The 24,854-nt window shown below is 43.0% G+C and overlaps 1 protein-coding gene across 1 annotated transcript in view; it reads left to right on the top strand.

Moving 5' to 3' along the window:
• The first annotated feature begins 7,604 nt into the window (after positions 1-7,604).
• Positions 7,605-24,854, top strand: part of VWC2 (von Willebrand factor C domain containing 2) — a 52,146-nt gene continuing 34,896 nt past the window's right edge. The window contains exons 1-2 of the mRNA XM_042869978.1: positions 7,605-8,318; positions 15,301-15,430. Coding sequence (XP_042725912.1) covers positions 7,605-8,318; positions 15,301-15,430 — 844 coding nt within the window. The remainder of the gene's footprint in view (positions 8,319-15,300; positions 15,431-24,854) is intronic.

Consider the following 24,854-nt stretch of genomic DNA (forward strand, 5'->3'; position numbering starts at 1 on the left):
TATGATATTATCAAACATATATGAATTAATTTAAAAGCCTTTAATTCAAAAAATGGAAAACAAAATAATCCATTGCCGATTCCGTACTTTATCAGAATCATTTGTTAAGGGATAATTCTGTAACAAAGTACAGAAAGGTTATGAAAGGAAAGCAGAAAGGTTGAACACCAGAATTAGCAACATTTTCTTATAGACTGATGCCTTTAAATCATTTAGCTCCAGTTTTCATGAGCATGTAAGCTCTGATTGTGTCAATTGTAAAATGGGTATTAAAGCAGGTGCTGTCTCATCCAGAGCTGTTGGTGTGCAGTAAGGGACGAGGTCACAGTACGTCTTCAGGGACAGCCAGTACAATGCTGCTATTCTCTACCAAGCCACCTATTTCTGTGAAGCTACGAGGACTCAGTTGCTTTGCCAAGCTTGGTTGACCCTGGCCAACAGGTTCAAAAGTAAAGAGGGCAACAGAATAAGATGAGGATGCATTATTTATACCTACTACGTGTCATTGCAAAAAATTTCATTTGCTACAAACTGCAAGGTAACAATAAAACAAAGGAAGGGCAAAGAGTAGAAAAAATTTGAAGATATATTCTTGGAAATATCTCACTAAAATTTCTCTACCTAGGCGTGTATATTCAGTGAGTTTTGGAGGCATGACTGCTCTCTGAGTCTGAAAAACTGTTGTATTACAGGATCAGCTGTTTGGTGGTTACAGTCTAATTCTATTAACATGGAGAGGCTTGCAGGGTTTTTCACACATTACTACGAATCCCTTAATTTTTTAATATCTGATTTCTTTATTTTATATCTTAATTCCTTTATTTTTTCTTATCTTCATCTTAAAACTTGTGATAGTCAGTTCTTCTATTGAAGAAACTTACTGTAAAAACAAAGGTATCTAGAGCAACTTAACAAATAAAGCAAGAAGGTAGTTATAAATAGTATAGGAAAACGTTAACACCAATCTGTATTTTCAGCTGAAATTCATTTTCCATCTGAACAGTTCTAAACACAAGCTTTAGAAATACTTTGTTCCATTTTCTAACACAATGACAGTGCAAAAACTAAAAAGGTTAGTGCTGCATCCCTTTGGTTTGCAGAAAGGAAGACAAAGGCATACTACTAAATATATGTTTCTGAAAAAGACAGTGTATTTAAATATTCTGTGCAAGACCACATACATGCAAACATGCTTAGTTACCTCTTTTCAAGGCAGAAATGTCTAATAAGATTGTGAACATGATTAAAATCCTATTTCCCTTGGGTTACTAATACTGGGGTGAAAATAGGTGCATCAAAATCCATTTATATACCCATTCTTGCATCCTGTAATTAAAAGCACTTTGAATACACGATTACCTTTGCTCAGAATGAGCCCATATGCACAGGTTTCTCCTTGTTGACTATGTTTCTCCTTCTCTCTCCAAAAGTTTCACTGCACAATTATTATTTAACTATTGCAACTAAAATGGAAGTAATCCTTCTCTGAAGTTTACATTGGGAAATCCTCAAGTACCGTTCTGCAACAAGCGTATAAAAATAGAAAAGATTTAAAGTGGCAGAACTTGTACACATTTTGTACATACTTGTACACAGGACGCCCCATCCCTGGAGATGCCCAAGGCCAGGTTGAATGCAGCCCTGGGCAGCCTGAACTGGTGGGGGGCAGCCCTGCCCACAGCACGGGGTTGGGGCTGGGTGGGCTTTGAGGCCCCTTCCAACTGTTCCGTGATTCTGTGTCCAAGAAAAGGTAGCATATATTTCCATTTTTCTTTAATGGAAATTAATGTCCATAAAGGGAACTGCTGCTGAGTTGGAATATATGCACTAGTCTCCACAGAGCTTAAAGGGGTAGACGGGCAGAGAAAGTGATCTCGCTATAGAAAGAGAGCTTTTCTCTTCATGCTATTATTTGAGGTATGCATCGTTTAAAACAAAACCAGGCTTCATTCCTACATTTTGGAATAAGCCTCTTTACGTTTAATTAAGGACGCAGGTATTTTATTTCTATTATACTTGGAATGTGCTTAAGTTAATAGACAAAACATAAGCCAAAGGCAGGTTTCTTAGAACGTTTCAGTAGCAGCAAAAATCATCTTTAAAAGATGTTTCATAAACTTATGACTTCTAAAGCTTACAGTTCCCTCTGGTCTATGGAGATTTTTTCTATTAGAAGTAAAAATAATAAGAAAAAAATATGCATTTCCAAGCCTGCAAAAATGTGATTTATTGAAGTGTAAGGAGAGTGCTTGCATGGAAGAGCCTGAACTCTAAATGACAAAGGGATTTTTAAGTTTTGTATTCTTGCATGTTAAGCAGAAAAAAAAAAAATTGCAACAGATCACTATCAGTGATAAAATGAATAATTTAAAAACCATTAATGAAGACAGACAATTGTAAGTGCAGTTTGTGTAATATGTCTTCAGTAACTACTTACAAGTCAGCTGGAGACATCAGAGCAAAGAAGAAGGGAAGAACTGGAGCAGTGTGTGCTCAGTAGCCTTTGACAGCTGGAATGAAGAAAATAGAAGAAATAAAAATGAAAAGATGAAAGCTAACCTAGTTAAAAATAGTCATGGAAGCTTGCTTTTTGTTGTTGTTGTTGTTGTTTTTGTCTTTTGTTTTTTTTTTTTTCATAATGTGCTGTTTAAACTGCTTATCTATAATTCAGCCTCTCAAATATACATGAATTGTTGGAGCAATACGTACCTTGGCTTTGTCTCCTTTAGTTTCCAGACTGACTGCTATTTGGAGGCCTCATTTCAAACAACTGGACTAATGCTATTCCATAAATTGCTACCTTTCTAAAGCTGTGATGTGAACCTGCCTGAACAACTGCCACTTTAGCACCACAATAAAAAATGCCTTTCATATAACAACACTCTTCCTTTCAGGGGGAATAATGAAACAAAGTAAAATAAAAAGGAATGATCATCTGTTCGCAGCTAGCAGATCTGGTGGTACACAGAGCTGAAAGAGTTGCTCTTCGGGTATGTTTTCTGCCCCATAAACTCAGAATTGGTGCACACAGAGCATACACCTCCTGCTGCACGACTCACCCTGAGCACACCTTGTATTCACAAGTAACCACAACACCAAAGCCCACCTGAATTTTGCACGGGGTTTCGTGAATACAGAAACTTCCCAGGTTCACAGAGGTGCTTCTTCTTTTCTCTCCTATCTCACTGAAGACAGAGGACACTGGGGAAAATCCTCAATATGTTTGCAGATGGTATCAAGTTGGGAGGACGTGTCAATCAGCTTGAGGGTAGGTAGACCCTGCAGAGGGATCTAGATAGGCTAGATAGCTTGTCTGAGGCCAGTTTCAACAAGATCAAGTGCCAGGTCCTGCACTTTGGTCACAACAACGCCAGGCAACACTACAGACTTGGAGCTGCGGGTGCTGGTCAGTAACTATGAGCTAGCAGCGTGCCCAGGTGGCCAACAAGGCCAGCAGCATCCTGGCTCATATCAGAAAGAATACAGTCAGCAAGACCAGGGAGGTAATTGTCCCTCTATACTCAGTACTGGTGTGGCTGCACTTCAAGTACTATTTTCATTTTGGGGTTTGTTTCCTGACTAACAGTCAGCAATCTCCAGCACGAATGTCATTCTCTCAAGCCTGGTCTAATGGAGATGGCCATCACACTAGTTTGACTTGAGTCATTCTCTGCCAACCCTTTCAGCTGCTGAAGCCTTTGGTTTAACACCAACTGGTTCCTAGCTGAATTAAGCTAAATTTGCACTGGCTTTTTAAAAAGAAGCGTGCCTAGTGCAAAGTTCCCAGATAAACACAACACAGCAGAAGGGAAAGTATCTTGAAGGGAGATGTAGAATTCAGTTCTCACCCAGAGATGCAGTTGGTCCTTGCTAATGGGAGAGCAGAATGGGGAAACCTGGACATGTGCTTCTTATGCCAGATCCATTCTTGAATAAACAGAAGGGCTTCAGTTTCCAGCTTTCTATGTTACACGAAGAGTTTCAAATTTACATTTGAGAAAGTGGCCTTGAAATAAGATTGTCACGTTTCTCTCTTTTAGCTCAGGATACACATTGAAAACACCCAACATTTCTTCTGTATCTGATAGCAAACCATTTGGATTATAATATTTTGCAATTTTACTCTGTGACACTAATGAAGTAGTCAGGAAGCGTCCTACTGTCAGGTACCATCCATCACTTGATATATGTATGAATCTGAATGCACAGAGGCTTAAGTCCAATGAGAAATCCTTCAGATAAAGAATGAGGCTATTTACCTCCCACTTTGTCATGGAGGCTCAGATCAGAAAGCTCTGAGACTTCACCATTCTTTTTATATAGCACTATCTTGACCCTCCAGCCCAGTCTGATTCATGTGACGTGTAGATAGACCTGGGAGAAGCACAGGTGTCTAATAGAGTCCTGAGGGCTGAAGGTCCTCTCAGCCTTTGTACCAGAGCTTCACCTGTGAACATGTAAGAGCCATAAACTTGCTTCTCTCTGACTTACCTTCCTGAGTCCTCCACTGCCTTCTGCCTTGCTGTATCCAGAACTAATTGCTGCTTGGAAGCACTTGTAAATGTAAAGCTGATACACTGTAAATGCAAAGTTCAAGCTGTTCCCCTAGAATCAGTGGTATTGTATAGTGGTTACTGGTTACTCAACCCACCTCAGGGTTTAACTGCACAGAATTACTGTTTTAGAAAAAGCAAAGATTCAATTCTTTATTCAGAGGTAATTAGAGGATAACTTTTAATCATAGAATCATAGAATCATGGAATCATAGAATGGTCTGGGTTGAAAAGGACCACAATGTTCTAGTTTCAATCCCCTGCAGGGTCTCCAACCACCACACCAGGCTGTCCACGGCCACATCCAGCCTGGTTTTGAATGCCTCCAGAGATGGGGCATCCACGACTTCCTTGGGCAACCTGTTCCAGTGCATCACCACCCTCTGGGTGAAAAACTTCCTCCTAATATCTAACCTAAACCTCCCCTATCTCAGTTTAAAACCATTCCCCCTTGTCCTATCACTATCCACCCTCGTAAACAGTCATTCTTCCTCCTGTTTATATGTTCCCTTCAAGTACTGGAAGGCCACAATGAGGTCTCCCCGGAGCTTTCTCTTCTGCAAGCTAAACAAGCCCAGTTCCCTCAACCTTTCCTCATAGGAGAGGTGCTCCGGCCCTCTGATCTTCTTAGTGGCCCTCCTCTGGACCTGCTCCAAGAGCTCCACATCCTTCCTGCACTGGGGGCCCCAGGCCTGGGTGCAGTGGGGCCTCACAAAAGCCGAGCAGAGGGGGACAATCACCTTCCTCTCTCTGCTGGTCACCCCTTTTTTAATGCATCCCAGAACACAGCTGGCCTTCTGGGCTGCAAGCGCACACTGCTGGCTCCTGTCCAGCTTCTTGTCCACCAGGACCTCCTAAGTCCTTCTCCACAGGGCTGCTCTCAAGGAGATCTTCCTCCAGCTTGTATGAATCATCAAGAAGTACTTCAAGTCAAATAATGAGAAAGGCCTAGCTTAGCTCTATGAGATGTAGCCTAGAATCTGTATGGCATCTGGTGCTTCATTTTACTTGTGTAACCATTTGGCTGCTTTTCTTCCAAATGTTAACCTTGAATTTTAAAGTTTCAGAAAATGAAACCCTTATTTGGCTCATTATGAGAGATGTAAGATGGTGTTAACAAATCATTCTGTAAGCCAAGCCAGGCTCATGGACGTTCATTGTGAGAACCCAGCAGACAAGCTGCACCTGCATCCTGCCCTGGAGAAGTATAAGTGCCTGAGCTTTCAGAAGTAACAGGCACTCAGGAAGGTACTTAGCACTGAAACATTAATATCCAGCCAATCTCCATTGCTCTCCTGAGCACCCATACTGCAACGCTACCATTTTAATGACAACACTTCTGAAAACTTCACCTAGCCTAGAACTGTGAAGTGCTTTGGGTAATGCGGCCCAGCTTGCTGGGCACAGCAAGCTGCTGGAGATCCGTTGCAGCACTCAGGCTAGTGCAACTGGGACTGCACTGGGACATCTGCAAGGCAAAACTCACTGCAGATTATCCTGGGATAGCATCTAATGCAGGTTAGCATTAAACAAAAAAGCAAACATGTAAGTAACCTTACTGCGCTCCCAGCCCCTGCTCAGTTGCAGATGGAAAACACCACACACAAAGATCTCGCTTGGGCTTTTCTTCTGCCCTTCCATCCCACCACTCTGACTACCTGCGCTTCAGCCATCACTGCTAAAGCCAGCCGCTCTGCCCACTTTCTGTGTAACAGAGAAAACCGACAAGGTATTTCAGCACAGAAACACCTGTCAGCCATCCGAAAGCGCAAATACGTTTTCCAACTCGCGTACCACACCCCGGATCGCTGCTAAGTGGGGCTAAGGAGGGCGCTAACCAAAGCGGAGCCGATCGATGCAGACAGCCTTGGCCAGGCTGACCTCGCCGGCCCCTCCGCCACCCCCGGTCCCCTCCGGCTTCGCACCGCGTCCGACGCCCTCATCCCGGCGAAGTTCCCGCACCGCCACCCGCGCTCCTCCCTTCCGCTGCGGGGCCCGGAGCGGGTCGTCGTACCCCGGTTCCCTTCGCCATGTGAGGGAGCGGGGGCCGCGGAGGAGCCCGCCCCTGGGGGCGGTGGGGCCGGCTGGGCGGCTGGGCGTTGGATTTGGCGGAGGGACGGCGGGCGGGGTGGGTGGGCAGCCCCGCCGTGGCAGCCCCGAGCCGCCGGCGGGGCTGAGCCCGGCTCCGCGCAGGTAGGGGGGCGCCGGGCCGAGCCCCGCCGAGAAGTTCGGGGCTGCGGGAGGAGCGGGCGCGGTGCCCCGCGGTGCCGCCGCCCCCGCCGGGCCGGGCCGCCGGTGAGGGCCGGGGAGGCGGGCGGTGCGGCGGCTTTTAAATGGCTTTGAGGAGCCGTACCTCGGAGGTGGGGTTGCGCCGGGAGCTGGAGCGTCTCGGCTCGCCGCGGCCGGAGCAGCGTACGTATATATGTGTGTGTTCGGGGTGTGATGCGCGGTGTGCTGGGGACGGAGCCGGGAGCGCTGTCGGTGCCGCGGGAACTCCTCCGGGCTCCGCCGTGCCTTTAAAACACGGGAAGGAAGAGATGCTGCGTGTCTGTTTGGGGAGTTCGGGAGGGATGTAGTTTGGCTCGGGGCGCTTCGATGCGATGGTATGCATTTAAAAACCAACCAGCACTTCAGGCTGAGTAAGAGGTTCATGAAAAACACCGTGCATGCAGATGAGCGGGACGCAGCAGGCTCCGCGCTGCTCCACGCCGGGCAGCGCTGTTACTCAGCCCCGGCCCCAAGACTGCAGCCGCGGGAGACCCTGATCCCGGGACGGGGGTCGGCGTGCGAGGCTCGGGCGGAGGTCCGCTCCGGAGCGGGGGGAGGAGGAGGAGGAGGAGAAGGAAGAGGAGGAGGAGGGATGGCCGTGGCAGCAGGCTGTGCTCTGCCCGGTGCGTGCGGTTCGCATGGTGCTCGAGGTGTCGTTGCGTAGGGGTGGGGGAGAGGTGCCCGGGCTGAAGTGTTCTAACCGCTCTCTTCCTAGGGGCTGCGGATCCGCCGCGCACTTCCCTCCGATGTGAGCGCAGTGTCCCCTGTGGGATGCAGTAGGTGATGCCCAGCTCTACTGCAATGGCAATTGGAGCTCTCTCCAGCTCTCTCCTGGTAACCTGCTGCCTCATGGTTGCCCTCTGTAGCTCCACCATCCCCCTGCAGAAGCTGGCCAGGGCACAGGACAAGCAGGAGATCAAGGCCAGCCAGGAGAAGAGGGACCACGCGTCGGCGAGGGACAGCCAGGCCGGCGCGGGGAAAGTGGGCGAGATCGGCCGCAGCGGGAGGGAGGAGGGCGGCAGGGACTGGAAGAGCAAAGGCAGCAGGAACTACTCCAACAAGGAGTCGTGGACCAAGCAGAAGCAGGCTTGGAGCAGCCAGGGGACGGGCGGGAAGTCCGCCAGCGTGCCGATCCAGGAGCAGCGGGACATGGCGGCCGAGGCGCCTCGTCTGGCCGAGGCCTCGTCGCTGCCGGCGGCAGTGGCCAGCGCTACCCCGGAGCCCCTGGAGGAGTACGCCTACCCGGACTACCGCGGGAAGGGCTGTGTGGATGAGAGCGGCTTCGTCTACGCCATCGGGGAGAAGTTCGCGCCGGGCCCCTCAGCCTGCCCCTGCCTGTGCACGGAGGAAGGCCCGCTGTGCATGCAGCCCGAGTGCCCCAGGCTCCACCCTCGGTGCGTGCATGTGGACACCACGCAGTGCTGCCCGCAGTGCAAGGAGAGGAAGAACTACTGCGAGTTTCGGGGGAAGACCTACCAGAGCCTCGAGGAGTTCATGGTAAGGGCTGAGCAGAAGGGCGTTTTGCAGGGCCTCGGCCGCTTGGAGCCGCACAGGGAGTTTGGAGGGTGCTCTGGGTCTCCCCTCCCCTTTTCATTTCTGCCTGAGCACTGCTTCTGCGGTGCTGTGAAATATTCCCCTCAAACATGACCTTTCTTGTGCTGCGATACTGTAATAATTTTAAATGAGGGGGCTGGTCTCTATTAATTCCTTTGGTATTTACAGTAAAAAATGCTACTTAAAAGGATGCTGCTTGGCAGCGGGGTGGATTTGAGGAGGATTTCCAGCACTGCGTTTGTTCTCTTGTTTTACCGTTCCCTGTGACACTTGTGCCGTGCAGGGACCAGGCAGGGGTTGCGGGTTGACTCCCATTCCCGGCAGTCAGGCAGTGATGTTACCTTTTTTTAACTCTGCCTAATCTGAGCGGAAAAGGTTGTGCAATGCTTTCGGAGAACGAGGATGGGCCTGCCTTTTAATGAGAGCAGGGGTTACTGTCTGGTTTAAGGTTACATTGAAACAAAGGGCTTGAAAAGCTGTGTTTAGAGAGAGCTTTTCAGAGCAGAGCCTTTTAAACATCGCTGTCCAAGGTCATTATCATTGAAAATGTATGTTGTTTACTGCAGTGCACTGAAAAGTTTTGAAGTTTCCTGGTTGCTTATCTTGCCCTTTTCACATGTTATAGTGGCTGAGCTCTGCAGGCAGGCTGTAAGGAATTGCTTGGGAATGGCTGCAGGTGAGGATCTGGTTCAGCACCTTTGTGGGAATACACGGCTTTGGCTTGAGTGGGCTGAGGGCTCTTTGGAGCCCTGTCAGCTTGAGCCTTTCATAGGTGGAGGAAGATAAATTACATTTGTGAAAGATGTAAATAAGTTTCCCCCTCTGCTCTCTGTGGTGTCTGTGTGCTCTTAGAAGCTTATTTCTATTTATGTCTCCACATTTCACATGCAGAGTATTTGTTGTTTTCAAAGCATGGCAGAAGAAATTGTGCATCCTCTCAAAGATGGCATTCAGCTCTGGGGCAGTGGTTTCCTTTTAAGAGGAAGACCACTGTAGTAGTGGCAGGTTGGTGACACTTCAGAGATAGGTTGTAAGATTCCTTCTTTTTCAGTGAAGTTAATTCTGAACGGCAGACAGAGCAGTGATGCTTTTGCACGTGCTCTGTGCAGGTCTCCATATGGAGGTTTAAAAGGCTTCTCCTCGCTGTTAGCCCAACTTCTAACAAGTTGCTTTTCTCTGTATATAGTGGTGTCCTGTTACTGGCTGTAAAGCAAATCTGAAGTACCTTGTTCAGTGTATGCTGGGAGAGTATAGCCTTAGGACTTCCGTTATACTTGAGCATGGATGGCAGCTTTGGTAAAAAGGGAACGCAAAGAGTGACATTTACAAAAATGTTAGTGTAGGCTTTGGCTTCCAAATTCTTTTTAACCCTGTTCAGCCTTTATATAGTTGAACTGATGCCCTCCTGCAATGAAATAGTATGTCCCTTACTGCTTTGTATTTGTCGGCTTTAGAAAGGAGGGAGAATGGGTGCCTGTTCCAGATGTGCAAGGAAAGTTACCAGCACAGCACAGCAGGGGGTTTGCAACTGCTTCGTTTTGACACGTCAGGACATTGCTTTTTTGTCAGGCTCCCACACTGGTTCCAATAATACAGGCACAAAACTGTAAACACAATCATCAGCCCATGCAGCCGCAATTAGCTACGATGCCTGGCGAAGGAGAGCACAGATGTGGTCAGATTGCTGCTTGGTGGAAACAACTGCAAATGCAAATCATCACACACAAAGGCTTTTTCTACAAGTTTAAAGCTGGCTGTCTTACAGAGCTTTCTTATATGCCACCTCTTGATGAAGGTCAGGGAAGGAATTATAAATGGATAGAAGTCTGATTTTATTCTGTCTTCACCTTTGTTTTCTGTTTATTGCCACTCATCAGACATTATTGAAGGAAGAAAAACGTGACTTAACTTTTAAGGGAAGTTACCTACACAAATATTTACATGCAGATGTGTATATATATACATGCAGGTTTAGGAGTCTGCTTATATAAAATCTGTATATAATTCAACACAGCAAAACATCTCCTTGAAAAGAGCCGGTACTAACTCAGAAGCTGAGTTTGCCAGGGAAGGAAGATTTGATGCTTTTCTTCTTTGATTGACAGGCAAACCCACAGGCTCTGTGTGCGTATGTGTGTATGTGTACACCTGTGTTTTTCTGCTTTTCAAAAAGGATAGGAATATCAATACAAAATCACAAGGATGAGGTTTCCTGAAGGTGTTTTCATCAGCACTGCTCTGCTCTCCTGGGGGTATCGTGATGCTGTATGGCAGAGGCATCGTTGCAGGATCCGTAAAAGTGAAACTGGAGCAAAAGCCTCAGCACTGCTGGTGAAATGCAACTAGGATAAAATTCAGCACTGGAGCTAGAGATTGCTGAGCACGTACTCCATGAGATGTTTTTCAGTCTTACAGTAACATTTGGAAATGCAGGCTGACATATAAAGTAATAGCCTTACAGGGACCATAAATAATCTTCAGAAGTGCATTATTCAATGGGAAAGATCTACATTGTTGGAAGTTGTTACTTTATGGGTTATGGGTTTTGTTTTGAATTTCTGTGCCACCAAAAAATGTGGGTTTTTTTGTTTTTTTTTTTTTGTTGTTTGTTTGTTTTTGATGGGGGGTGAATACTTTGGAAATCCGGAAGTCAACAAACCCAAACAAATTTTGAAACATCTGTGACACTGTGAAGTGATAGAGAAATAAAAGCAAGGCTGGTACATTGTTGTAGGCGAATGCAACAGTACATTTAATTCTTGTCAACCTAATTCTGTTTATGTTCTCCTAAGTTGTGTGAAAGAAAATAGTTATTCAAATTCCACCAGAATAGCAAATCACTTTGGGATTATGATTTTTTTTTTTTAAGCTTAGATTTTTCTCAAAGAGCAAATGTGGATTACATGTAATCTATAATATTTTATTTGGCATGTGGGAAGGGAAAAGATAAAGCTCAGCTTACCCTGTATCAGAACTTTAATGAGTGTCAATGACTTCTCACTTCTTAACTGCAACAGTTTAAGTTGTAAGTTGCTTGATAAACCTACTACTCTCACTAACGTTCAGTTTTCTTCATGCTCTGCTAGTGGGAAGTCTACCTGTTTACGCAATTATGTGTGTGTATTTTTTCCTGCATCTGCAACTTGATAGCAAAATGTTTACACATCTGCTCATAAACTTCCCTGTAAACAGTTCTAAAGAAGTTTTTATTTTTGCCATCTGTACTCCATTTTCTACAGGTTTTACAGCTGCCTGGTGAATACTTCAGACTTCTGTGCTTCTTGTTGTCTTTACCCAGTTTTTGCATAGACAGATCTACTGCTGCTGTGTAGTTAATAACTTCATCTGCAGACCAGAGAGTCATGGCATTGTTAGTCTTTAGAGAGAGACTGCTAGGTCATGTCGTCTCCAGTCCAGCCTGGTTATGTCAAATGTGCTAAGTGTGAGTTCTGCAAGACTGGTGGTTTCCCAGATGAACAAGTAGGCTGCTCATTGCATTGGCTGTCATTAGTGACTGTGCTGCAGGGAATGTTCTTATGTTACAGGAACAGAGGAGAGGAAATGAAGGACCAAAAATTTCTTTTCATTCTGATTTATTTAACTTCTGTTGTAATACACTGTCTTATTGTCTCTCTCTCTAATGATGATTATGTTTCCAAGTATTCAGCTGCCATTAAGATAAGAAATTGTTTTTTTATAGTTCCTGTTACATCATGATAATATATAAAAAGCAGTGCTCTACCATTTAGTCCAAGGATGAATAGATAAAGGTGGACACTAACACTGTTTTAGCAGCTACTGTGGTTCACGTACATGCTTGAAAAGAGGTTTGTGAGCACAAACGTATGCGGAACCTCCTTGATGCCAGTCCCCTTCCTCACCAAAGTGGGCTAAGCTTGTATGTGTGGTCCTACTGACTTTGGTAAACACTCTGAGGTATAAAAATTAGCGTTGTAAAAGTGGGAGGGAAAGCAGCAGTGTCAAACAAAACAGGGTTTGTGAGCATTGGAATCTGATCTCTGGTTCTGACACATACCTGGAGTAGGAGAACACCATGTGTGGCTGATGGCTTTGCCACACTTCCCATGGCTATGTTCCCATGGGCATGTTCCTATGCAATCTATGTTCCTGGGTAAGTAGAAGATGGAACCTTTGGACTAAGGAGTGGCAGGGAGTCACAAACTGCTGTTTGTACAGTTGACTTAACAGAGATATCAGAGGAGTGTTTATCCTACCCAGTAAGGGAAAAGTTGAACAAAACTGGGCCTAACAGTTGGCGGTGCTTACTTGTAAAGATGGAGAAAGACTTTTTACCAGACCCCATAGTGGCTAAAAAGAAAGGGCAACAGCTTTCAACTACAAAAGAGTGGGTTTAGATTGGGCTTCATGATCTTGGAGGTCTTTTCCAACCTTGATGATTCTATGATTAGATATTGGGAAGAAATTCTTCCAAATGAGGGTAGTGAGGCAATGGCACAGCTGCCCAGAGAAGCTGTGGGTGCTCCATCTCTAAAGTCACCCAAGACCAGGTTCGATGGGGACATGGGCAGCCTGAGCTGGTGGGTGGCAGCCCTGCCCATGGCAGGGGAGTGGGGCTGGGTGAGCTTTAAGGTCCCTTCCAGCCCAAATTGTTCTGGGATTCTGTATGCATTCTCCTGAAACAATCCATCATTACCAAACAGGAAGAGTGTTCCTGACTGCAGTGTAACATGAGCAATAGTGTACTGATTCATGAACAATGTGGTCCTTAACTGAACGCGCTGTACAAGAGGAAAGGGCATCATTCCAAATTATCATTACTAGACAAAGATTTGATCAGTTTTGTTTGTCATTTTGCAGTATTATCAATTTTTTACTTACTGGTTTGTTGCTGTAGAAGTTTTAGACTTAAGCATAAGTCTAAAAAAATGTTGAAGCCTATCGAAAGCTATAGATTTGCCTTGTTGAGCCATATCCTTGGAACTGAGTTCTAGTAGCACTGATCAAATAGGATTTCTAAATTTCTTTTTTTCATAATTTAGTAAGCATTTCTTTCTGCACCTAAGTCCAGAGGGAAGACTATTTACTAATGACTTGCAGGGGCTCATTTTTGCTTACATTCAAACTTTCTCATGAAATTCAAGTGACTGTCTGAAATAGCTGACTCTGAGCATGAGATCAGAAATCACCTCATCTGCTGACGTTCCAACTCTGCAAGTGAACATGGCAGTCTTTGAACAATTACAAGACGAAGTTCCCGTTTGAAAGCCCGCAATAAAAGTCTGCAGCAGTGGGCTGTCAGCCTCCATGTAGCATTTTATAAATGCATGATGCATATTTTTGTCCTGAGTGGAGTGCAAAGCAAAGGGAAATTGGGAAACAAGTAGCTAGCAAAGGAAGTCTGAAATAAATAATAGTAATAAAAGCAGAAAGCAACACAGCAAGAGACCCTATTTAGGCATTCTAAGTAGAGGGGATGGTGTTAAAAAATACACAAGTGCATAAAGAAATGACAGTCCTGGCAGGTGGGAAGAGAAGTAGCAAAGCATGGATGAGCATTTAGTTAGAGATGATGCTGTGCAAGCATCAACGTATTTGAACTCAGGAAGTGAGAAAGATGTGAACAGGACAAGCAAGCCAAGAATGGAGTTCAGGAAAAAAGAAATATGATAGAAATACGCTTCAGAAAGAGGGCGAAGATACCAGAAGATCTGCAAGTTAGAGATCTCGCATGATTCTCCATAACAAAAACTATATTTTTGAGTTTTGAGGTTACTCTGCTCATGTTGGAGAAATGCAGAAGATGGTTGTTCTGCATCAGCTGGAATCTGGAATGGGAAAGACTCCAAGCAAAACCAGCCTCGTCAAAGTGTTGACCTTAAGTAAACCTGGAATGTGAACAGATGATGGATTTAGAGGATCACTGTTATTAACGTGCAGCCAGATTTTCATCCTGCGCTTTGAGCACAGATAGCAGTGTGGGGCTTTTTTGAGAATAGTGATGCAATTTAATGTATACAATTTCTTCTTTGGTGCCCTTCCTTCCCTCTACCTCCAGCTCTTCTAGGAGTACATGGACATTAGAGATACCATGTGCAGCACCTTATGGGGAAGAGAACAACTGGAATTATACATCCAACAAACACAGACTTTTTAAAGTCCATATCTTTCCTAAAGGGATCCTTGATTCCATTTTGTTAGAAATTAATTGAATTGAAGTAGGTCATTTAAGTAGTTATCTCCTGGAGCTTCTATTCTGCAGAATTCTTCAAAACCAGTTACGTTTCAGTAGGTAAAAAAGGATGACCCTATTTCTTTCTTTTTTGGCTTCACCTCTTTCTTTGAGTTGCATTTTCTTTTCAGAAAGTTTCACATATTACAAAATAGTAGTTAACCTCTGGGAAATATCTGAGTTCACAGGATGTTTTTCCCTACTTCACAATGAGAATGATCATTGTCAGTGAAGTTGCATTCAGTGAAACGCAACTTCCTGCCACCAAGAGGTTTCAAACCTGGAAAAAATGCAATGAAGATTTCCATTAAAAGAAGTTTCATGTTTCATTTAGCAAAAATTCTCCTTTATTTTTAATGCAGTATTTTTTTGCTAAATTATTTTTTGAACATCTAATAAAATTAAGCAAAATTTCAACTGAATTAGGGACCTATTATGCAGGAATTTCACTAAAAATGTAGGAATATTTTTACTTTATTTGTGTTAAAATCTAAGAATTTGTTGTTCCTGAGATCCCTTTAGCAATTCCATTTGGCACAGGTTCACAGCAGAGCTTGCAACTCATTTTGCTGCAGTCCTGTAATTTTGCAGGAGCCCAGCCTTGCCCTCTGCTTTATTCAGACCATAAAAAGCATTTGTTTTAAAGGAATAGGAATAAGAGATAAAGGAAAGAAGAAGTGAAAGGATTAAAAGATGAGTGGATTTGTGTTTCAGGTTTCTCCATGTGAGAAGTGCCGCTGTGAAGCCAATGGTGAAGTGCTGTGCACTGTGTCAGCTTGTCCCCAGACCGAGTGCGTGGATCCTGTCTATGAGCCTGATCAGTGCTGTCCTATCTGCAAAAATGGTAAGTGGCTGCTGCAGAACTAGAAGGGGGTTTCTCTCAGAGGGATCCAAGTGGCTCAGTTCCCTTTTTGTAGAATAATTTCCGTTGCTTCCTCTTTCTCCAGAGAGAGATGGAGAAAGATTGTGTAGGACTGGTGCCTTCCTGGTGTGAAGAGTCCAGTCTCCTACTGACTGAGGTGGACTCAAATATGACCTATCAGTATTTTTGTTACCCAGAAGACTTAACTTAGAGTGTTAATGCCATTTATTTATGTGGTCTCTGGATAGAAACTGTAAATAAACTTATTGTAGATATGGTTTATATATAGCCACACTAAAATGCGTGCAGGCTCTTCATGTTATTCACCTTTCAGTTTGAGAAGAAAAGTTACTTTTTTTTCCCCTCCTTATTTCCCCTTTCACAGATTCTTGGGGCCCCCCCCCCCCCCCCATTTTTTTTTTCCTGAGGCAAATCAAATGTACTTTATTGAGCTCATTTAATTTTCATAACTAAATGAATTAAACTCCCAAATTTAATTGAATATTTTTTGTAACTAAATTAGACAGAAAGCCTCTCTACTCCCAGCAAGGGCTTGCATTAGATCAAAGTCTTGGTCTATTTAGAAGAAAAAATTACATGACACACTGGCTCATCACTTATAAAGAAGAAATGATAATATATTAATAGAAATGAATACTGCAAAATCTCACATTAAATTATATTTTAAATGAAAAAAAAGCATTTGAAAATATTCAGGTAATTTGCAGTCATATATTATTTCCCTAGAATAGCTTGGTTCCACTGCATTAGCTAAAACAAACTGATTAAATTTGTGAAAAACCTAGGGAAGGAGACAGTGTGCAGCATGTGCTTTTCAGAAATTCAACCGTAGATGATAAGGGATAGTTAATTGCATTGCAGGAGTTTCATTTGTATGGACATAGAAGTAATTGCTTCCCATCCCTTAATTGGTTGTTACAACCCTGAAGGAATTTGTTCCCATAGGTACAGCTTAAGTGTACTCTGCTTTTGGAGATGAGGACAGGTATTTCATGAGGCACCAAGGACTAAGAGACTGTTGGCAGGGGTAAGGTCTGTTCTCAGTGCCAGGGGCAGAGTTGAAAGCACAGCGTGTTAAGTCTGCATGGTCTTTCCCTCTGACTGTCTCCAGAGGTGCTTGCACTGTTCAGAGCTCCAAGTATTTTTCTGCCAGTACGTGTTCTCTCACACTTGTGGTGGTGGCCATCTCCCATTTGCATTTGAATTAAGCTGGTGTGACAATGTGGGGTTTGGCTTAACTGGTTCCAAAGATCCCCTGATGCATTTCCCAGAAAGGAGGCCCTTTTCAAAAACCATATGTAAACATGCCTTAGTTACCACGACTGCCTACTCTTTAAGCACAAAAGCTGGATTACTTGAGTTCTGCCTGCAAGCAGAGAATGTTCATGCCCTCAGCTTCTGAATCCCCAAATTAATTGCATATTCCTTCTGTATACCCAGAAGCTGGCATCACTGACCCAGTTTCAAACCAAGGTGACCAGAGCTGACTGTTTCCAGTGAGCTGTCCTGTCACTTCTGTGCATGTCAGAGAACCAAGAGTGGTTTTCCTTGTTAGCTTTTAGACAAGAAAATAAAGCCATTAACAATAACAGCAAAAACAAGATGTTTCAAAAGAAGCTTGACTTTTCTGGTTCAACACACAGCTTTGGTATATTATTGTAAAGAAATTCCTGAGGAATCCTTTCAATTTAAGGAACTGATTTAGAAAATATCAGGCAGTTTGCTTTCAGAGTTTATTGTAAAGCATGGAATGCGTGTAGTTTGCAAGGAACTCTAGTGAGTTACTGAATGTCTTTAATTAGATTGGAGCAAAAACCTACTGAGCAGGAAAACCTAGCTGCCTCATCCGTCATTTTCAAGCCTATTGGAACAAATGTGCTGTGAATGTGAGTCAGGGGAAAGAATCACAGCATTGTGCTGCAGGGCTGATTGCAGCAGAGGTGACATCAACAACGTCATGTTAGTAACCCAAAGGAGCTCAAGAGATGTATATCTTGCTCAGCCACGTAGCCTGTGTGGTGGGAAAGGTGGAACCTGCCTTTCTAGAGAGGCATGGAGAGTGTGCAAGTGAGATGACTGCTTTCATACTCAGCATCCTACTGTAGATAGAACAAGAAGAGGTAGAAGGTGAAGTTTGGGTTCTGTGTATTGAATAAAATTTGTGCACTATAAATGAACAAAATCCTATTCAGATATGCATCCCATTCCTGGCCCTTTATACCATACAATGCTTTCCCAGCCTCCCTGACCTGGTGGTGAACCAACAGGTTTGGAGCTACACAGTTGCATCCATCACTAATAGGAACTCACACAAATGCCTGAATATGATTTGTGGAGGAAATTTAGGGGAAGCTAGTCATGATTAGAAATGAGTGAATTCAGTCACCTGGCAGATATGGGACAATGTACGTTCTCTCTTGTAGGAAGGAGAGAGTGACTTCTTTGACTTCTTTAACCTGATTCTACAGAAGTGCCGACAGCTCTTCAATGAAGGAGGGATAGGCTGTTGTGCAGTTTCATGTTTATTTTCAACCAAAGAAATGAACGGAAAACTTGCAGAGCCAAAAACCGCCTTACATACAGAATCTCATAATCTTCTGTATCACATTCTGTCTGTCAAGAAAGAGCCCAGATACCTTCAAAGTTGAAGATGTCACTTTCTTCTTTGTGACAGGGACAGTTTGTACTTCAAAGAAGCATCTGTTCAGAAAAGTAGCTTATGGGAGGGATGAAAGGTACGCTTCACTGATAAAATCTTTGGTTAGGGGGAATTTGCCTCCTTTTTATATCTTGAGGCACTATAAGAAGGGATACGCTTTGTGTTTATCACATCTATATACCCTGTAAGTATGCAAAGTACGCACAGAGGGGAATGGAAGAGAGGCTTTCTTCATGTGGAGGTTGAGCTTCAGGTAACCAACTGCAGCAATAGGAAAAAAAAAACCAACGCAAACTTAAATTGCATTTCAGAGAGCTGTACTGGGTAACAAGTGCCCTATCCTGTTCTTCTTCCTCCTTTGTGGTGCTGGCAGTGTGATTGCTTCTGTAAAGGCAGACCCTTTTTTACATCAATACCAATATGTTCAGAATCAGGCACAAACATTTCAACAGCTCATCAGGAGTGAAGAATGAAGATAATAACCATAGCACTCTCTCTTCATTAGAAAAAGGCTGGGTATTTGTTGCCAGTGATTTATTTGGGTGGTGGGGGAATGGCTAATACGAAAAGCGAATTATCTTCCTAAATTGAATTACCTTGCTTGTCTGCTCCACTTCTGCTCTCTGTTTGAGCCCCGGTAGCTGTGCAGAGCTGAATTGAGCCTGCTGTGTGGGAGCTACGGAAGGGCTAGGCAAAACCAAGGGTCCAGGCAGAGCCTGAAAAGGAGTTGCTAAAAAAAAACCAAAAAACAAAAAACCCACAAACAAACAAACGAAAAAACCTCAAACCATTTTGTTCCAAGGTCCCCAGCAGTTTTTTGTTTTGTTATATGGTTGAAAGATGACCCCAAACAGAAAGAAGCTAGTCCAGGTGCCTCCTTAGCACTTACCTGTTTGTGCTTGGTGATGTTTCAGAGGCTTAGGTAGGCTTCTGAATAACATGTGGGAAGCTCAGTTTGTGTGAAGCACTCTCAGAGGTACAACATGGCTTTGTCTCAGTTTGGGACCCAGATCTATTTAAAAATGGTGGAAAATGTGTGAGCTGTGGCCTGGAGACCCATCCCACCATAGCAAGGCCAAGGGAACTTTGTCCAGGCAGACACAGGGTCAGTCTATCATGGCAGTGGGGTGTTTGTTCTTCCTGCAGCCCCAGCCTTATACAAGCACCATGGAGAATCTGACCTGTAAAATTTAATATCCTTCTACAATATGCTTAAATAAAATATTATATCCCCCTCAACTCTATATGGCTTGGTCTCGGTAGCAGAGAAAGTGTTGTAATGCTGTCCTGGTAGGTGCCAAGGCAGGACTATTGTAAACATCAAGAGTTGAACTGCTGAAACGTAAACAAATAGTACCTTTGATTCTTCTCTCTTTTATCTATTTTTGTTTTAAAGACTCTTTTCAGTGATGTCTTGGCAAGTAATTTATATAAAGCAGAGAAGATGCAGAAGTTTAAAAGTCTGAGAGTGATTCTTAGTCCCCCTTAAGAGAGGTCAGGTGGTCATGCTGATCTTCTGGATGTAATTATAGGATTACAAAGTAACTGTAAAATCCAGTTGCTAAGATTGAAACAATATATCATTTTATTAAAAAAGGAATTTTCATTAAAAAATAACCTATTAAATGAGAAATCCTTACACCCTAATCCCTTTTATGTCCGTGCTGTACGCACCAGTGTTTTGCTCCCTTCTGCTGAGTTCAGTTTAGGCCTTTATGTGGAGTGGATAGTTTTTATTTTGTGTTTCTGTGATCTTCAATCACTTAGCAAAAACTTCTGCAGAAACTTTGTGCTTTAATTAGCTGTGTTTCACAAAATGATTTATAATATGGGTCTGTTAACCAGAAAATATTAATGTTTCACTGGGAAAAACACCATTAAAGTTTCATGAACAGCTGCATGTGATTAGAGTTGCCTAGTGAATATGCAGGTAGGTGAAAAACTGTAGCAGAAAATTTGGCAACTGTTTATGGAAAATAAAGAAATATCAGACTTGTTCCTTTATGGTTGCTTGGAGTGTTTAGAGTGGCTTCAAATCTAGTAGGTGAAGTCACTAATTTAGTAATAGTAATTTTTATTGCTTCTGTATCTTCTGTTAATGAAATTGCGAGGAAGATCAGTCTAAGTCATCTTGTTTCAAGAGATTCCTTTAACACTGTCTAATATCTCTCTCTGCTTCTAATTTTTTCCTCTTTACTTTGGAAGGTTGATGGCTACACAAGCCGCATGTGGTTTCAGTGCAGAAATCCCAGGATTTTGCTGTTGGGTCATTTTTTTTTTCTTTTGGATCAGACCTGTAATGTGCGTGGATTACCACTGCAAAGTGACGAGGTGGTGGAACAGGCTGCCCAGGGAGGTGGGGGCGTCCCTGTCCCTGGAGGCTTTCAAGAAAGATGTAGTAGATGAGCACTGAAGGATATGGGTTAGTGGCCATGGTGGTCATGGGTTGATGGCTGGACTGGATGATCTTAGTGGTCTTTTCTATCCTTGATGATTCTATGATGTACATGCAATGAGATCCATCATTGACTTTGTTATTTCCACACTGAGCTAGCTAAGTAGTTGCAGATGCTGTTACTGCCCCAAAGTGTATTTCTTCAATATGTATGTTACGCTGGTCTGCAAAGCATTTGGTTTATTTAATGATAGACAGTTATAGAGGATGAGAAGGATCTGTCTGAAGACATGGCAAAATTATCCAGTTATACTGAGCCTTAATCTGTTAATGGGACAAATCTCTATATTTATTGCATAGAAATCTCTATATGTATTGCATAAAAGTACCATGTATATACTCTTCTTTGTTGTTGTTTTTATCACTAAGAAGTCAAAAAGCTTTCAGATGGGAGTTCTGCTGTTGACAGGCAACAATAACTGTGCTTGAGTATATAGCATACTGTCATTTTGCTCAAACATGTGAGGGAAATCAGAAGTTATACTAATGTTTAAAGTAGTACTTATATACTAAGGCAGTAGGATGCAGCATAGCCTATTAAAACATTAAGGCAGTGTATCCTATAGGCTTTCCAGAACTCATTCTGCAATATTTTCTCATTACAGACTGCTGCGGTGAGCTTGAGCAGCTTTTCTTCAGCAGCCAGTTTTTCTCTCTTCAGTTGATACTGCAGGCTTAGCTGCTGTATTACTGCTGTATTCTGTCCTGTCAGTCATTCATGACAGCTGCTGGCAGGGACTGCCTCTTTACTGTGGGTTAAACAAGTTGGTGAGGAAGTGTGCAATAGGGCTGAGTGGAAGGGAGAGTCCTAGGGGAATGAGCTGCGCATTCCTCCTTGTGCAGTCAGGACCCTGCTTCACTGTGTCACAGCTCCTTCAGAGGTATTTAGCTTCAGCTCCAGGAGCAGAAAGATGAGAATACTCCTTTTGTCAACACAAGGAACAAGCAAACAAACAAAAAAGTAATCACAAAAAAAGCACCTGAAATTCTTGGGGCTGTGGGGGAATAACTTTTATGACAACTGTATGGGAACTGCTGAGTCATGGCCTGAACCTCTGATTGATCACCTGAGGTGAGCCATGAGTCAGCCAGAGGAGCACAGGTGAAGGCAATTCACCTGTGCTCCTAGACCTATTTAAGCGCTGGCTACCAGTGAGGAAGGATCTTGTCTGGAGATCCCTCCTTCTGGTGTTTTGTGGTGAGCCCAACTAAGCGTAAGCCTTCCATTTATTCTCTTTGGTCATCATAATCTACTTTGCCTAACTCTCTTGTTTATTTTGTGATTATAACATCTTAATATCCATTGATTATACAACAACTTACATGTATTAAAAAAAAAAAATACATACTTCATACTGCTCTTCACGATTCTGTTACGTACCTACCATCCTGGATATGTTTCAAACAGAACAGTGCCTTTATGGTAATATCCACCGAGGTACTGCGGTAAACAGCGCCCTATCGCTTGATCTGTTGTGTCTGACAGCTTCTCTTTCACATGGAGGCACACTGGGGGATTTCTTGTTTTTCAGTGTAATGAGTATCCCGTTTTCCCTCAAAATGAACTCATTGGCTACTTTTGTTTTTTATTTTTTAAACAGCTTTTCATATAAGAATTGTTTGAGTTCGTGTTACAGTTTAATTTGCACGTACGTATGGAATTAGGAAAGATGTTAAAATTAAGATATCCTGGAGTTTACACTGTGCCCCACACACTGCATCCAGTGCTCTTTCTTTGCTGCTCAGAGAAATTTCTGAAAATTAGTGCTTAGAGAAGGGAAGTTCTTCCTGCATTTGGTCTTGGTCTTTATGCTGATTCATTAGGGAATGTATTTCCAGTGTTAATACTGCTCCCAGGTTTTGCTCTTGGATGTCTATTATAATTTTGTATACATTGCTAACTGGAATTGTGGCGAAGTTTTGGAGGGCATGCGTAAACCCAAAGTCTGAAATACTCATGTGCATTTCACTGTATATCCTTGGAATAAAATTCTCTATTAATGGATGCTGTAGTGTTCGATTAGACCTTGATCTCTTAGGTTTTGAAACTCCATCTTACTCAATATAGAGCTGCAGTAAATTTGTGTATTTTCTGACATTAGCTGGACCACAGCACCTGTCCATGTCAGCTTTCAGCGGTACTCTCCACAGATAGTTCCCCTTGCAACTAGAAGCTAGGCACTATGACAACGCAGTATTAGGAGTGCATGGCTGCTGGGTGTTTCGCAATGCAGTTAAAAGGAGCACTGAAGAAAGATACATACTTTGTGTATTGTCTTTATATTTTTTTCATTGCTATTTCATTAAGTTAAATTAAGCATCGAAGAGTGCTTGGCTTCGAGGGGTACTGTAGTCTTGTAGTGAGGTGTTGCAGTTTGTTAGTACGTTGGCAATGCAGCCCTCGGGTAAGCGATACATTCAAAAAATCTCCTTTTACCTCTCAACACAGTGTAATTTTCTGTGCTTATTTTTCCACAGGTAGTTAGGGTGTAAGGGTTAAGGAAGATGTGAATTGATTTGGATGACTTATTGCCTAATGGAAGCTGATTTTGTTTGACTGAGGTTTCCAGACTTCATTTGTTAATGCTTTGCTATTCTCTCATTTGCACTGTGCCCCCAAGGTGGCCTTTCCACACAGGGCAGCATTGCTAATATGAGGGCTGCCCAAACTTCTCACAGCTCCTCCTCCTTTGGGATGTCTTCAGTTTTAAAAGAGCATGACAGCCATCTCAGAAGTTTGTTTCCAGTCCTGTTTAAACTTCAGTTGTGAATGAGGCACAGATCTGATGGAGAACAGGAACTTTTTTTTTCCCCTTTCTTGACATTATGTTGACCAGGGGCTGACTTGTATGGCTCTTTACATGTTTGGGACAGGACTCTGAATGAAGTGTTGTAACAGGTTCTCACCCACAAGGCTGAAAAGCTTCTGATATTTTTGTTAATATTTGTAAAATTGCAGTACTCACTAATTTTAGTCTCATGGCTGTAAATGGTGTCTTACTGTTTCAGACTGCTGCAGTGGGGAACTCCCCTGCGTTGTGTGCTGTGAGAGCCCTGAATTAAGTCCCTGACAATTACCTTTGCCCAGCAGGCCACCCATCTTTATCAACTGGATATTCGAATGCTTTCCTAATTTAAAACCTTGGGTATTAAGTTAGAAGCAGCTTTCACTTTGTGAACCCTTAGATTGTTTCCTTGCAGTTCCAATTATCCATGCAGTTTTGCTTCCTTGAGCACGTTCAGCTATGTAGCTGCAATTAAAAATATAAACAGTAAATAACAGTTTTTAAATAATTCCTTTACCAGCACAGTTACCATAATGATTAGCATTCCAAAGATGACAGGCAACCAAACTTCTTGATTGCTTTTTTTTCACTCAGGAAAATGTTTTAAATAGAAGAATGATTTTCTTCCAAAAAACTTCATTTTCTTCTTAATGCCCTTCTGCACAAAGTTTTGAGCCTTTTCTTCTGTGCTGGAGCCCTTGGATGGGAGTAATTCTGGCCTGTGTAAAATTCCATGCATGAAAACCAGTCTTTGGGATGAAGATGATTATTCTCCTCTTGACCCCTGCTTGTTTCTTATGGCGTTGGAGCACACTGCTGTTGCACAGTGGCTGTTTATGACACTACTTTGCAGTACTTGCAAGAAGGCCCTCCACAAGTCACGCTGTTTAGCTAATGCAGTACCAGGGAAGCATCTTTTTACTTGAGGCTCATGTAACATGTCATTTCTTTCTTTCATTTTTCAGTGGAATTGATCAGATACAGTAGTGGCAGGAAAAAGAACAAGCAATACATTGTAGCAGGATTCGAAATCCTATTTGGTCATTAGACTCACATAAAAAACATCTATATCCAAACAATTGCTTTGGGACCTCTTTTGTACGAAATATTTACTTACAACGTGTCATGTCTTTTCTCAAAGGTGGTTCTGCAGGGCTGTGGTGTTAATTGCTTTTCTCAGAAAAAATAAAAGTTGTTACTTCCTTTGCTCCAAAAGCATTTTCATTCCTTTTTGATAATACTTATCCAAACTCTACGCTCTGAAGTCCTCTGGAACATTTTCAAATCAGATTGGAAATCTCAGGACAATTTAGGGAGAGATATGCAGTTAATGAGTCCAATTAAAGATAGAACAGAAAGAGGGAGTCGTGAATGTTAATGATACTTTATGAAGCTGAGTAATGAGACAACACAATGGTAAATGTAATTGACCATACCCATATGTCAGGTAGTGAGAGAAATTGCTTGGGTATTTTGATGACCTCT

The sequence above is a fragment of the Lagopus leucura genome, unplaced genomic scaffold (genome assembly GCF_019238085.1).
Source record: "Lagopus leucura isolate 7727_CA_CO unplaced genomic scaffold, USGS_WTPT01 Super-Scaffold_100002, whole genome shotgun sequence".
Lineage (NCBI taxonomy): Eukaryota > Metazoa > Chordata > Aves > Galliformes > Phasianidae > Lagopus > Lagopus leucura.